The 15,358-nt window shown below is 43.1% G+C and overlaps 1 protein-coding gene across 1 annotated transcript in view; it reads left to right on the top strand.

Annotated features, from left to right (window-relative positions):
- Positions 1 to 4,693: 4,693 nt before the first annotated feature.
- Positions 4,694 to 15,358, top strand: part of LOC126267982 (trypsin-7-like) — a 134,323-nt gene continuing 123,658 nt past the window's right edge. Inside the window, exon 1 of the mRNA XM_049973328.1 lies at positions 4,694 to 4,911. Within this exon, the coding sequence (XP_049829285.1) occupies positions 4,798 to 4,911 (114 nt within the window). The 5' untranslated portion in view covers positions 4,694 to 4,797. The remainder of the gene's footprint in view (positions 4,912 to 15,358) is intronic.

Raw genomic sequence — 15,358 nt, 5'->3', positions numbered from 1 at the left:
AATATAGCGGGCCAAGAGGGTATCAAGGTCTCGTTTTGGGGATGGAGGGAGAAGGGGAAACTCATACTAGTTTCACGGCAAATGGCAAAAGAAAATAATAGGTGTATCGAGAAGGACTTTACAACTTTAAAAATTCATATTTATTTATTCATTTAATTGTTATTGTTGTGGTCTTCAGTCCGAAGACTAGTTTCATGCAGCTCTTCATGCTACTCTATCTTGTGCAAATCTCTTCATCTCCGAATGACTAGTGTAACCTACATCCTTCGGAATCTACTTGCTGTATCCGTCTCTTGGTCTCCCTCTACAACTTTTACTCACCAGACTTCACTTCAGTACCAAAGTGGTGATCTCTTGATGTCTCAGAATGTGTCCTACCAATAGATCCATTTTTCTACTCAGGTTATGTCACAACTTTCTTTTCTTGCCAATTCTATTCGGTAAATCTTCATTAGTTACGTGATCTACTAATCTAATCTTCAGCATTCTTCTGTAACACCACATTTCGAAAGCTTCTATTCTTTTCTTGTCTAAACCGTTTACCGTCCACGTATCACTTCCATACAGGGCTACGCTCCAGACAAACGCTTTCCAATAAGATTCGCTAACACTTAAATATATATCCACTGTTAACGAAATCCTCTTCTTCAGAAATGCTTTCTTGTCATTACCAGTCTACATTTCATATCCTCTCTCCTTCGGCCATCATTAGGTATTTTATTGTCCAACCTTAAGTGTCTCGTTTCCTAATCTAATTCCCTCTGTATCATTTGATTTATTTCGACTACATTCCGTTATCCTCGTTTTGCTTTTGTTGATGTTCATCTTAACGCACCTTTCAACACATTGTCCATTCCGTTCCTCTTCCAAGTTCTTTGATGTCTCTGGCAGAATTACGATGTTATTGGCACCTTTAACTAACAGACACTGTTTCAGTTCCATTTTTATAGAAAAATACATCAAATTTTTTACCATGTACTTGAACAGTTTCGATGTCTTCCGTTAGTCATCCCATATGAAATCGACTTCTTGCCAAACTCGCTGCAGTATATAAGGCGTGACTTGTTCAGTTGCGAGGTAGATTCTAACTCTGGTCTCTGGTAGAGAAGCTGCTAAGGGTGGAACGGATACGGTATCCTCGATGAATTCACAAAAGAAAACATCGAGAGGGGAGGTGTAAGGTTCTGCGAACGCGGCGTGCAATTGGCACACTCCGCCCATCCACTTATCTGGAAAACGGACTTTCAGGAAATCCCGGATACTAGAACGGTACTCTGGCGGCGTGCCATCTTGCATAAACTGTACGCTACGTTCTTGGTCATCATCGTCAATCAGGGTGATTGAAAAGTTTGTCTCACTTGCTCTCTAGTCGTCAGACACAACGGGATGACGTGAAGATCTGCTATGTCTTACGTGAGTCAAACTTCATCCGTTTTCCTGACACCAAGACTAATTCTGTAATTCGAATGAATAAGTTTGTACGAATCTTCAAAACAGTAAAGCTTTTCTTGATACGCCCTGCAATTTTGAGATCTCACGACAGATCCTTCTGTGTAGACCTGCTACTAGTCTACTCCGTACTGCGTCTTTGAAGAAAGATATTGAAATGATATGTCTGTCTGTGTGGAGCGGCAGAATTCAGGTTCGTTTTTTACTGAGTGGTACCTTCCGCTGGGTACGGGAGTGTAAACGTATAGTGAGGTGACAAAAATCATGGGATATCGATCTACACATACAGGGTGTTACAAAAAGGTACGGCCAAACTTTCAGGAAACATTCCTCACACACAAAGAAAGAAAATATGTTATGTGGACATGTGTCCGGAAACGCTTACGTTCCATGTTAGAGCTCATTTTATTACTTCTCTTCAAATCACATTAATCATGGAATAAAAACACACAGGAACAGAACGTTCTCCGTTAGCGAGGATACATGCATCCACCCTCCGTCGCATGGAATCCCTGAAGCGCTGATGCAGCTCTGGAGAATGGCGTATTGTATCACAGCCGTCCACAATACGAGAATGAAGAGTCTCTACATTTGGTACCGGGGTTTCGTAGACAAGAGCTTTCAAATGCCCCCATAAATGAAAGTTAAGAGGGTTGAGGTCAGGAGAGCGTGGAAGCCATGGAATTGGCCCGCCTCTACCAATCCATCGGTCACCGAATCTGTTGTTGAAAAGCGTACGAACACTTCGACTGAAATGTGCAGGAGCTCCATCGTGCATGAACCACATGTTGTGTCGTACTTGTAAAGGCACATGTTCTAGAAGCACAGGTAGAGTATCCCATAGGAAATCATGATAACGTGCTCCATTGAGCGTAGGTGGACGAAACTAAAATGAGCTCTAACATGGAAATTAAGCGTTTCCGGACACATGTCCACATAACATCTTTTCTTTATTTGTGTGTGAGGAATGTTTCCTGAAAGTTTGGCCGTACCTTTTTGTAACACCCTGTATACAGACGGCCGCAGTATCGCGCACACAAGGTGTAAAATGGCGTTGCACTGGCGTGGCTGTCATTTGTACTCAGCTGATTCATGTAAGAAGTTGTACGGTGTGATTACGGCTCACGACGGGAATTAACAGACTTTGAACGCGGAATGGTAGTTGGAGCTAGACGCATGGGACACTCCATTTCGGAAATCGTTAGGGGATTCAATATGCCCAGATCCACAGTGTAAAGACTGGCATTGCCTCTCACCAAGGACAGCTCAGTGGCCGACGGCCTTCGCTTAACGACTGAGAGCGACGGTAGAGTTGTCAGTGCTAACACATAAGCAACAGTGAGTGAGATAACCACGTAAATCAATATGCGACGTACGGTGACCGTTAATGGTCTATGGCAACAGACGACTGACGCGAGTGCCTTTCCTAACAGAACGACGTCGCCTACAGCGCCTCTCCTGGGCTCATGATGATATCGGTTTGACCCTGGACGACTGGAAAACCGTGGCCTGGTCAAAAAATGTTCAAATGTGTGTGAATTCCTAGACTTACACACTTAAACTAACTTAAAACTTATGCTAAGAGCAACATACACACCCATGTCCAAGGGAGGACTCGAACCTCCGGCGGGAGGGACGCGCAATCTGTGACATAACGCCTCAAACCGCCAGGCCACTCCACGCGGCTGGCCTGGTCAGATGAATTCAGCTGGTAAGTGATAATGGTAGGGTTCGAGTGCGGCGCAGACCTCCGCTAAGCCATGGACCCAAGTTGTCGACAAGGCACAGTGCAAGCTACTGGTGACTCCATGATGGTGTAGGCTGTGATTACTTGGAATGGACTTAGTCCTCTAGTCCAACTGAACCGATCATTGACTGGAAATGGTTATGTTCGACTACTTGGAGACAATTTGCAACCATTCATAGCCTCCATTTTCCCAAACAAGAATGGAATTTTTACGGATGAATATGCACCATATCATTGGACCAAAATTGTTCGCGATGGATCAGAAGAACTTTCTGGACAATTCGAGCGAATGATTTCGCCACCCAGATCATCCGATACGAATCTCATCGATCATTATTGGACATTAGCAACAGGTCAGATGGTGCACAAAATCCTGGACTGGCAACACTTTTGCAATTTTGGGCGGCTGTAGAGGCAGCAGGGCTCAGTATTTCTGCTGCAGGCTTCTAACGACTTGTTGAGTCCATGCCACAACGCGTTGCTCCGCTACATCACGTTGCTCCGCTACGCCAGGCAGTGGGAGATCGGACACTACATTAGGGGATATCTCGTAACTTTTGTCACCTCAGTGTACAGGGTGGTCCATTGATAGTGACTCGGCCAAATATCTCACGAAATAAGCGTCAAACGAAAAAAATTACAAAGAACGAAAGTCGTCTAGCTTGAAGGGGGAAACCAGATGGCGCTATGGTTGACTCGCTAGATGGCGCTGCCCATAGGTCAAACGGATATCAACTGCGTTTTTTAAAATAGGATCCCCCATTTTTATTACATATTCGTCTAGTACGTGAAGAAATATGAATGTTTTAGTTGGACCACTCTTTTCGCTTTGTTATGGATGGTGCAGCAATAGTCGCTAACATATGGCACACAATTATAGACGAACAGATGATAACAGGCAGGTTTTTTAAATCAAAATACAGAACTTAGGTACGTTTGAACATTTTATTTCGGTTGTTCCAGCGTGATACATGTACCTTTGTGAACTGTGGTCCAACTAAAACATTCATATTTCTTTACGTACTACACGAATATGTAATTAAAATGGGGGTTTCTATTTAACAAGAAACACAGTTGATATCCGTTTGACCTATGGCAGCGCCATCTAGCGGGTCAGCCATAGCGCCACTTGGTTTCCCCCTTCAAGCTAGATGAGTTTCGCTCTTTGTAGTTTTTTTCGTTTGAGGCTTATTTCGTGAGATATTTAGCCCGGCCACGATCAATGGACCACCCCGTATACGGTTTGAAGCAGCTTCTGCTAGGACCTTTGTTCCGAGCGCAATGGCCGCATCATTCAGTCGCGTTATGCATGCGCTCCCGCCGATTTAGCGGCACAATGGCGCACGAGCGTGTGAGGAACTACCGTAACCGGGGAAGTGTTTCCTCCGCGCCGCTGGCGGGTTATGTTATGGTCACCCTCCGGGGCGGTACAGCAGACGCGCCGGGGCGGTGAATGGAGAAAGCTGTGCCGGCCTGCATACCGGCCGTGCTCCTCCCTCCTCCCGGCAGTCGCCTGCGCCTTCGCCGTCGCCCTCGCAGTCGTCTTCGGTGCCTTCGAGGTTCCCGCTCGGGGCTCTCTCCGGCGGTACTGGCACTCCGCTATGGGACGCCACGGCTGCCGGACGTGGCTGCGCACGCGCTCTCGCGTCGCCAGCTTGCCGCTGCCACTGCTGCTCGTCATCATCGGGGTCTGCCACTGTTCAGGCCAGCAACAGGTGCGTGACGCCCTTCAGCGAACGATACGCTCATAATGTGTGCTTCCAAATACTTTCACGTACAGTATGAAGAAGTATTTTTGGTCAAACAGTAATAGCAGCTATAGTGTATTAATTACGCCGTAGTAATCGAAACGGTGTTAAAGAGAATTTGGCACGTACATTCGGCAGCAAGAACTTTTGTCAAATGATTGTTCCGATTTGCAGCTGGACAAGCCACTCAATAAAGCTGATAAAAGCGTTTATGGGTGTTCTATGTTTTGGAAACATGTTGAACAAAATAACAATGTTAAAAAACGCACAATCTAATCCAGGGTGATTCCCGTCTCGTCATTAGAGCACTAACTGCTTGTTAAGGGCAGTAACTGGTCAAAGTTTTGAAATCGTTTAGGAGAACGAAGCGAAAGTTTAAGGATGAATGGATGGGAATTTGTATCCTAATCCTGCGACATTTGTGTCCAACATCTAGTAGCACTTCACTCTACAGCAAACGTACGAAATGCCACAAAATTGTTCAGATTTTCGTGGTCGCTTGTTGACGTATTGCTTGTTGGCCTGCGTCTCGGAATCTTCCTCTAAAGTTTGTTTGCTCATTCTCTTCTGACGTTTCGCTAGAACGAGCAATGGATGGCGAATCTTTGACAATGCCAGCCAATAATACCAGCGAAACGTTAGGGAAATCATTGTCAGAAGATCGTAAGACGAAGGTCAACAGGCAATGAGTTAGGAACTGTTACCAACTGCGTAAGGCAACTACGTTCACATTTCTATATATAACGTCTGCAATTAATAGCCATAATTGCGTAGTGTCCTGCTAATGACCTCTATAATAACTGTAGGTACAAGAACAGTTTCTGCTCTTGTAAGAATCAAGCGTGCCAAGGCGTATTACACGAAGTAAAACCACAAAGACACGACCCAAGAGATAAGCGTTACTTCTGTATACTGAAACAACAACTAACTTTACGCGAAATGTAAATCGTTTCTTTCCATTCTGTGCCATTTTGCTCACAATCTCTAGCATTACATACCGTTACTGGTAACCTACGATGACTATACTCATATTTGTCTATACGAGTATTACTCACCATTCTTATACCTTCCATTCCACATTATCTGTCAATGTGACGCCCGGTATTTGCAACCAGTTGGTCCTTTTGCAACTGTTCTTTACTTTCAGTCCCAAGAGAACAATTCTTTTTGAGCCATAGCACTGCTACGATTGCTTATAACAATGTGACCCCAGTTTTGAAGTTTTCTTTCATCCCACTTGACAAGCGATGTAAGTATTATCGGGTTAGAAATTTCTTCCCTCTCATAATCTATTTTTAATAACTTTATCTATCTTCATTTCCCTAATCATCCTCAATCGGAGTACACAAATAATATATATGTCACGTCCTCCATCTTGCTCTCCTCCGAAATCTGAAAAGTTTTTCAAGTTTGCTTTGCTGTTGTTTTCCTCATGTCTGAAAACGCCTTGAGTGTTTACTTTTCTGAGATTACCAAGATATTACAATTTTCATGATTACCGCTTCCACTGCTAACCGTAATATCAGAAGTACGTCTTCATTATTATCAGGAATCTCTTCTTGAATATTTCTCTTTTCCATGTACTGTCCAAGAAATAATTTAGAAGTGTTAGATGAGTAAGTGTTGGTTACCGTTGAATGGTACCAAAATGTGAAAGTGCTTGTATTTCACAACTTTCCTCGAAAAACTCTTTTGTAATAACCCATAATTAGCAAACCTGGTAATATGACCGTTCTTCCTTAGTAGAGAGCATAACGTGTACATCAATGAACAAATACACGCCATCTGTCAGAAATTTGCGCCACGGAGTTGAAACACCAAACCGCACTAACGGAACTACACTTATTAAAACATTTTGCCATTGATTCAATTCATTTTATGATCTGGCCGTAAGGATATTTTTCCTTATTATCTTTTGTAAATAACAGAAATGGAAAGATGACCCTTTTTATATTAAAGGTGCAGTGCGCACTTTTTTTAGACCAGCGTGAGATTAAAGGAACCGCTAATATATGATCTAAATGCGAACATATATTATCATACTTTATAGTCACTGATGAGACGCCATGTAAGCAGAACGTGCTACAAGTAGAAGAAAATCGCAAGATGCGTATTTTACAATTTCCATTACGTCACCTACTCAGTTAACTAGAGAGAAGGCTTGATGGAAAAGGAAATAGAATTACCCAAACGACTGCCGTTTTATTGAGAATAAAGTGTACCATTCTAGTGATTATTTTGCGTCCGCCTAACTCGCTACCAAGACTCAGAATTCTGCTCGCCCTCTAACTTGGCTGGAAGCGCACTCTAAATTTAAAGCAAGCGACACATTGGCGGTGGATGTCGCTGCACACCTAACGGTTTGCCTTGCGGTGGTCGGAGCTGCGCTGATGTCTGAGCTACATTCAACAGCGCACTGATAGCATGGAAACCCTCCAGCTCACCAAAACAGTTTTATAAATCGCTTACCGGTTGGTACGCATCTATCTGGAAGCAAAAGTCACAGCGAACAACGCTATTTGTTAGTTTATACCCAATATTGTCATTTGCCGTAAGTCTTACGTTAGCAAGAGAATTATCCAGCCACACGACCTTTATCAAATGAGCATCTTGGTACGAAATAAAGATCAATTTTACGAGTAAATACAATTTTTCATTGGTCCCTTACATAATCATCCATGAGCGTGACATAATCAGCCATGAATGTGGATACTGGTTTCTTAGTCGAGTGACCACCGCTAGCTTCAAACACTCGTGTTCGGTGCAACTAAATATTCAACAAAGCTTGCATTATTCGTTGAAAAGTGAGTATGGCAAAATTGTCCGGGAGTCCTCGCCTGGTACAAGTGTTTTTATTTGACGATATTTCTAAAAGATGACTATAACACATTATACTTTTGTTAATTGAAATTTAGATACACTGTCAGATAATACTCTTCCACAGCCGTCACTTGTAACGGGACATAATACCTAACAAAAAGCTTTACTGTGACATAATAATTTATAAAATCAAAAGTAACACTATCGTGCGTGCGTATCGCAATCAAATGACAACTTTTGCGATGGTGCAGTGTGACTGCACGTCAGCAGATACAGCAGTCCGGGAAATTTTGTGACAAACAATAACTGAATTACTAACATAAAGAAATTTTTGAGTGAAGACAGTATTACATGCAGGCCCTATCAGTAGTCTCTATCAGCAGACAGGAAGAAATTCTACACAAGGAAACGAATTATTGAGCCAATTGACCGGAAGCTTAAAGGGAGATAAATGATAGATTTATGGGAAAGTATCTGCTCTATAGTGAATGCCTTGAGGAGTGCCGATCTGGTGTAACATTGTTCCTCTTGGATTTATGTGACACAGTAGCTACAAATAACTGATGGGTGAAATCTGTGCGAACGAAATTCTACGTACGAATATAATTTAGCAGTAACACCAAGCAGCCGTGACACATGTTGTGCAAGGAACAAAATTAACCGTGTTAGAGAAGATCATTGGACGGAGAGGTCTGTCTACATTTCTGAATTCCCACAGTTCTTTATAACATCATCAAGCTAAACGTAATTATACTTTTTGCTAATGTGTTCGTGACCGTGAGTTACAGATTTTAGAAGAAATAACTGAAAATACTAATAATGACTAGTAAACAGCTAATAAATTAAGTGAGTGTTTTATTGTAAATTGTAACACTAAAACTAGATAGTCAGAAGGAGTTACTGTGTGTGTGTGTGTGTGTGTGTGTGTGTGTGTGTGTGTGTGTGGGCAGTCGTATTCAAAGAAGACAACAACAGTTTGCAGTAGAGCGCTTAACAAACTGCTTTATCAGATAAAAGTTCACGCATCGTCACCTGAGCTACAAGATGCCACATGTGGTGGAACTAGCAGACCAGTTCGACGACATACCTGTTTGGACGAAGGGCGCGTGCTTTCCAGTGCCAAACAAGCCAGGTCAGTGAGACATCAGGTGACCGGGAGAGCGTGGAAAGTTTGCAACTTGATAGGCGTAATTGTGAGAGAATATACGAAACAGAAACTCCTAGAAGTGTTATATGGATACTGGCTATGTAAAAACAGGAGCCGGCCGGTGTGGCCGAGCGGTTCTAGGCGCTTCAGTCTGGAACCGCTACGGTCGCAGGTTCGAATCCTGCCTCGGGCATGGATGTGTTTGATGTCCTCAGGTTGGTTAGGTTTAAGTAGTTCTAAGTTTTAGGTGACTGATGACCTCAGATGTTAAGTCCCATAGTGCTCAGAGCCATTTTAACCACAAGAACAAGATTGTGTCATTGCACCATTTGGTCTACGCCAAAATGCAAAGAGACTGACCATCACGGACAATCGCTTCAAAGATACGCCGTCTCCTCTACATATTAACGTCTTACGGTGTTTCGAGTTTTTCATTCTGTCTTCCTCCACTCATTAACAACTATCGTGCTGCCCGATCAATGAGTGATAATGTTTAATTTTGCTGTGTGCTTCCAGGTCCACTGACGACTTACAATAGGCGTAAATCAAAAATACAGTCGCCTAAGTGATTGGCTTAAGTGTCTAACATCACCACAGCTGTACATCAGAAACGATTGAAGTATTCCATGTGACAAGTACTCACCAACCAGTGCCATAACGAAAACGAGTGCATTAGAATTCCTCGCAGCAAGAATGGCTCAAATCAACTCAGATTCAGAGTACACGGCTTGAACTAAGAACTGTAAACAACAGATATGAGTCCAATCAGTTAGTTGGAAGCAGTTAGTGTTTGAGTAGTGGATGTGCGGCCGTAGTGTGTCAACGTCACCGTGTATCAACTCACAATGGACCGTCATCTCTAAGACAAGCGCTCTCAAGACATTCTCCAAAATGTTTTGAAGCACAAAAAAAAGTGTGTCGAGTTTGTCCCGCAACTATCACTCACTCCTCACCCTCCGTCCCCATCCTCGCCTGCCGCGCGACACGACTGAAATATCAAACGTGGACAAAATCGTCACGTGTGACTAGACTTGGTATTATCAACACAAACCTACCACAAAACGACGAATTGCAGAAACTTTCATGAAGAGTTAACGTGTTGATGACGTAACTGACATCGAGACAATGTGGCACGTGAGTTGAACACTATCCCAACGAAGGATTTTCCTGACTTTTTACATGGTAGTATGCACGTTCTGTGCGTCGCGCTCAAGTAGGGCAGGGGGCAGCCTATGTAGGGTGCCTGATGCACTAAAAACCACCATTTCAACTTCTCTTTTTTTTTTATTAATCAAGCCTCAAAATTTTTGGAACTTCTCGAAGTATGTGGAGAACAGTGTACCTGCAATAACAGGCTGCAAAAAGTTGGAATATGCAGAGGCAACGCAGTGTCCCTTGAGTTAACCGAAATGTCAGTGCTCTAGCAATATTAGCCATGAAAAGTTGTCAGAAAAAATGAAAACGAGAAAACAAGTGCCAGTATGGCGCGCTGACACCAAAAGGAAAGAATGACAGATATCGAGAAAATAGGTTTTTTATACTGGGATATTTTAACTGGTACAGAGCATGTTGCTAAGACAACGATGAGACAGTGGATCTAGCGCAAAGAACAGCTGCAGTAAATGTGTACCTTTTTGTCTATGGTTCAAGGCCACCCATTGTAAACTAGGCTGTTGGCAGACGTGCCATTACCTCGGCTTCCATTGTCCAGAAATACGATCGCCACAGACTACAATGTGTTTGCGCGTGTGTGAAGGCCTTGCTCGTGGGTCGGACGCAAAAATGTTCTGTTTTTTGATAAGTACCGGTACACCTACAAAAACATCTATACCGCGCAAGGCACCTTATGGTATGAAGCGGATGATGTACCTAGGCACTTCCCTCCTATCCTGTTTCGGTCGCGAATGGTCGGCAGGAAGAACGAATGTCGGTAAGCCTTCTGCGTCGGCTGAAATCTAAGCTTTCTCTTAAAGCTCTTCTTGCGAGGCACACCTAGAAGGAAACAACGTATTATTTGACTCTTCTAGGAACGGACGCTCTAGTACCTGTGACAGTAAACCATACTGCAATGCACAACACCTCTCTAATACTATCTACCACTGAAATTGGAAAGGTAGCTACGTGATGGTTTCGCCCTTATTAAACGAACCAATGATTAAACCTGCTGCTCTTCAAAGAGTGTTTCTATATGCTATCTCGAAAGGGTCCCATGCCGAGGAGAAATATTCAAGTATCGGTAGAATGACGTTTCGTTAAATTTGTTATTGTTCAGGGTTAACTGCCAATCCACGCACCAAGCAAGTGTTCTTGCAATTCGATACAGTTTTTTCTAACTGCTCTTCTCTGTATATTACAGCGCCTTCCACAAAAGACCTCATGGAACTTAGCTACCCATCAAGTCATTTACATGTATTTTTAACAGTGATTGTCCTATAACACATCCACGGGGTACGCCAAAAGTTATTTTTACCTCCTAAGGTTTCTCTCCGTTAAGAATGATGTACTGTCTTCTGTTTGCTAGGAACTCTTCAGTCAAACCTAAAAGCTGGTGAGATACTTCGTAAGTTCACACTTTGTTCAAAAGGTGACAGAACGGAACAATAAAGCCAGTCTTCTAGACGTCAATAAACATGGCATCAACTGGGCGCCTGTATCTACTCCCTTCTGGGTCTCCAGGACGAACAGAGCAAGCTAGGCTTCACATGATCATTGTTTGCGGAATTCATGTTGATTTCTACAGAGAGAACTGCGGTCTTTGGATGCATCATAATCTAGATATAGCTGCGATCAAAACGAGAATTATTTGACTACCATCGTCTTGTACTCGGTGTGGTACTGTTAGAAGTGATGTGCCATTGCCTTCCTCCGACCTTTGAACTGACTAAGACAGGCAGTTACTGCGACATCTGAAGTTTAATATGCATTCCGAACCACAATGCAACTCGGTATTTATCACGAGCATGAACATTCCCAGAGATGAATGAAATAGGAGGGGGGGGGGGGCATTGCTTTTCCCAATATATATAAATGGCCTAGTAGATAGTGTCGAAAGTTCATGCGGCTTTTCGCAGATGATGCTGTAGTATATAGAGAAGTTGCAGCATTAGAAAATTGCAGCGAAATGCAGGAAGATCTGCAACGGAGTGGCAACTGACCCTTAACATAGACAAATGTCATGTATTGCGAATACATAGAAAGAAGGACCCTTTATTGTATGATAATATGATAGTGGAACAAACACTGGTAGCAGTTACTTCTGTAAAATATCTGGGAGTATGCGTGCGGAAAGATCTGAAGTGGAATGATCATATAGGATTAATTGTTGGTAAGGCGGGTGCCAGGTTGAGATTCATTGGGAGAGTCCTTAGAAAATGTAGTCCATACACAACGGAGGTGGCTTACAAAACACTCGTCCCACCTATACTTGAGCATTGCTCATCAGTCTGGGATCCGTACCAGATCGGGTTGACGGAGGAGATAGAGACGATCCAAAGAAGAGCGGCGCGTTTCGTCACAGGGTTATTTGGTAAGCGTGATAGCGATACGGAGATGTTTAGCAAACTCAAGTGGCAGACTCTGCAAGAGAGGCGCTTTGCATCGCGGTGTAGCTTGCTGTCCAGGTTTCGAGAGGGCGCGTTTCTGGATGAGGTATCGAATATATTGCTCCCCCTACTTATACCTCCCGAGGAGATCACGAATGTAAAATTAGAGAGATTCGAGCGCGCACGGAGGCTTTCAGGCAGTCGTTATTCCCGGAACCATACGCGACTGAAACAGGAAAGGGAGGTAATGACTGTGGCACGTAAAGTGCCCTCCGCCACACACCGTTGCGTGGCTTGCGGAGTATAAATGTGGATGCAGATAGTTGTAGTATGTATCAAATAAAAATCAGATGACCGGCTGGGGATTAATACGACAGCATAAAACGTCTTCAAAATTTCTGCAATATACTGACATTAGCGATATAGGTCTACAGTTTTTTTGCATCTTTTCGACGAACCTCCTTCAAAACGGGAATGATCTGCGCGATTTACCAATCATTTTGAACACTTCACTACTCCAACGCTAACTGCTTCTAACAGACGAATAAGTTCTTTCGCACACTTTATGTACGACAAGTGTCCAATAAGTGATGCAACACAGTTTTTTCAAGGCCAACATGTGGAATTTGTTGTGGGTCATCGTGGAATACTCTCGCTTCAGCCCCTACAGTTTCATGATTTCCGATAGGTAGCGGCGAAATACGTAACATCAACATGGCGTCTGTAACGGAAGTTCCTTCCAAGCAGAGCGATGTCACTGAATTTCTTTTGGCGGAAAACGAGAGCATCGCAGGCTTCCACAGGCACTTGCAGAATAGCTACGGAGATCTGGCAGTGATAAATGAACGGTGAGTTGTTGGGCGATGCGTGTTTAATCATAGTAACAATGTCACACACACCTATCCGATCTCACGCGACTCGGCCGGTCGCACACAGCTGTGACTCCTGCGGCGTGTTCGTCGCCACAAAAATGCAAACCAACTTATGATTCTCCATGACAACACAAGGAGTCACACAAGTCTCACACCAGAGAGGGATCGTCATTTCTCATCCACTCTCCACCCGGATCTCGCACCTATGGACATCCATCTCTTTGGCCCAATAAAAGATGCACTCCATAGGAAGCACTACGTGGACGATGGGGAAGTTGTTGATGCAGCAAGGCGTGGACCAGTAGAGTAGTACCATGCGGGCATACAAGCATTCCCAGTAAGGTAGCGCAAGGTCGTCGCATTGAATGGAGATTATGCTGAAAAATCAGTTTTTGTAGTCAAAAGAGTCGGGAATATACGGTATAAAGAAACCATGAATAAAACCTTCCTGGTTTCAGAAAAAGAGACATATGGTGCATAACTTGTCGAACGACCCTCGTAGGATCGAATAGGTATCACATCAGCTCCAGCCGCATTTCCTCTGTTGAGCGATTTCATTTTATTTTTCTATTTCACGGTCCTCTTCAACGTGCCTCGCAGTGATTGTTTCTTACACGTTACACACAACTTTGATAATCTCGGTATGGCAGTCTACACTGTTGGCCAGAATTTCTGAAACAGTCATGTGTGACTTTCTAAGAACGACAAAGATAAAAGGTGGGATCTCGACTTCCATATATTCTGTGGTAACTTCTGCATCATCGTAGTTTTACTAACGTAGGTAACACGCTTCATTCAACAGAAATTCGCGTTATTCAAAACAAAATATTGCAGCAGAATAAGCCCTCACCACATATGGCAATAAACGTACAAAACTCTTCGATCGACGATGGTTACCACTAATTTCATGCTCTGCTCTTTCACTTGCCACGTCGCTCATCGAACGGGGGACACGGGTGATGGAATTGTTCGTCACGTTGCTCCGACAACCATTGTCTATACGTTGTCGAGTCGTATACCAACTAAGCAGAGAGAGATTCTTCAGGAATACACCGAAGCGCTCCTCCATGCGAGAATGTTTAAAAGTTTTGGTTCAAGCTCATATGGGCTTTACACCATACCAAATTAACAAAACCAGAGATCATCTACAATACTGAAATCCACGTTGTTTCTTCATTTTTGTGGCCGTAGAGACCATAGTTCCTCAACAACTGTTATAGACATTTATCTTCAACATGTCATTTGTGTATTAATAAGTACCACACAATAGAATGTTTTGACGCAGTCGTAAGATATTGGACTCAAATTAGGGACGACAGTGGTCCGACATCCAAATTCATATTTACTGGTATTTCCCTAAATCGCCTAAGTTGTACACTGCATGGTTGCTTTGGAAGGGAAGGGTCGATTTCCTTCCCAAATCGGAGCCTGTTCTTTTTCTTTAAAGGGTTTGTCATCTAAGAGGCGTTATGCCCTGATATTCCACCTTTTAGGGTCTCGTGCCTCAGCCTGTGGAAACGGAACCTTTACAGTATTTTTTATCCTCCGTCCATCTGTCTGTCTGTCTGTCCGACTGTTGATAACAACGTTTCTCAGGAACGGCTGGTCATATCAAGTTCATATGTACATCACATACTAAGGTCTATAGTCTCTTAGCGATGTAAGAATTCAACCAAAAGATACGGCGATTTATGTCACATATTTTGAAACACGCACACTCTCCCACTAAATAACATCCGACTGTTGGATGTTATTGCCAAAGATCAAATGTTATTGCCAACTTTCGAGTGTAATTTTGTGTAATTTTTAAGATATCTTCGAGCTATTTGTGTATGTATGTGTGTGTGTGTGTGTGTGTGTGTGTGTGTGTGTGTGTGTGTGTGTGTGTGTATGAAAACGATGATTTTTATCTTATAATTTCTTTCATTAAGTGTAGTAGCGACTCTGTACTCATGTGTGTCTGCTCATTTATCACATGTTTGTTTTCAGCGATAGCTTTCTGGATGTGTAAGTTTTCTTGCATTTGTATAAGG

Source organism: Schistocerca gregaria, chromosome 4 (genome assembly GCF_023897955.1).
Source record: "Schistocerca gregaria isolate iqSchGreg1 chromosome 4, iqSchGreg1.2, whole genome shotgun sequence".
NCBI classification, from domain to species: Eukaryota; Metazoa; Arthropoda; class Insecta; order Orthoptera; family Acrididae; genus Schistocerca; species Schistocerca gregaria.
The sequence above is the reverse complement of the archived record's forward strand: the minus strand, read 5'-3'. Positions and strand labels throughout refer to the sequence as shown.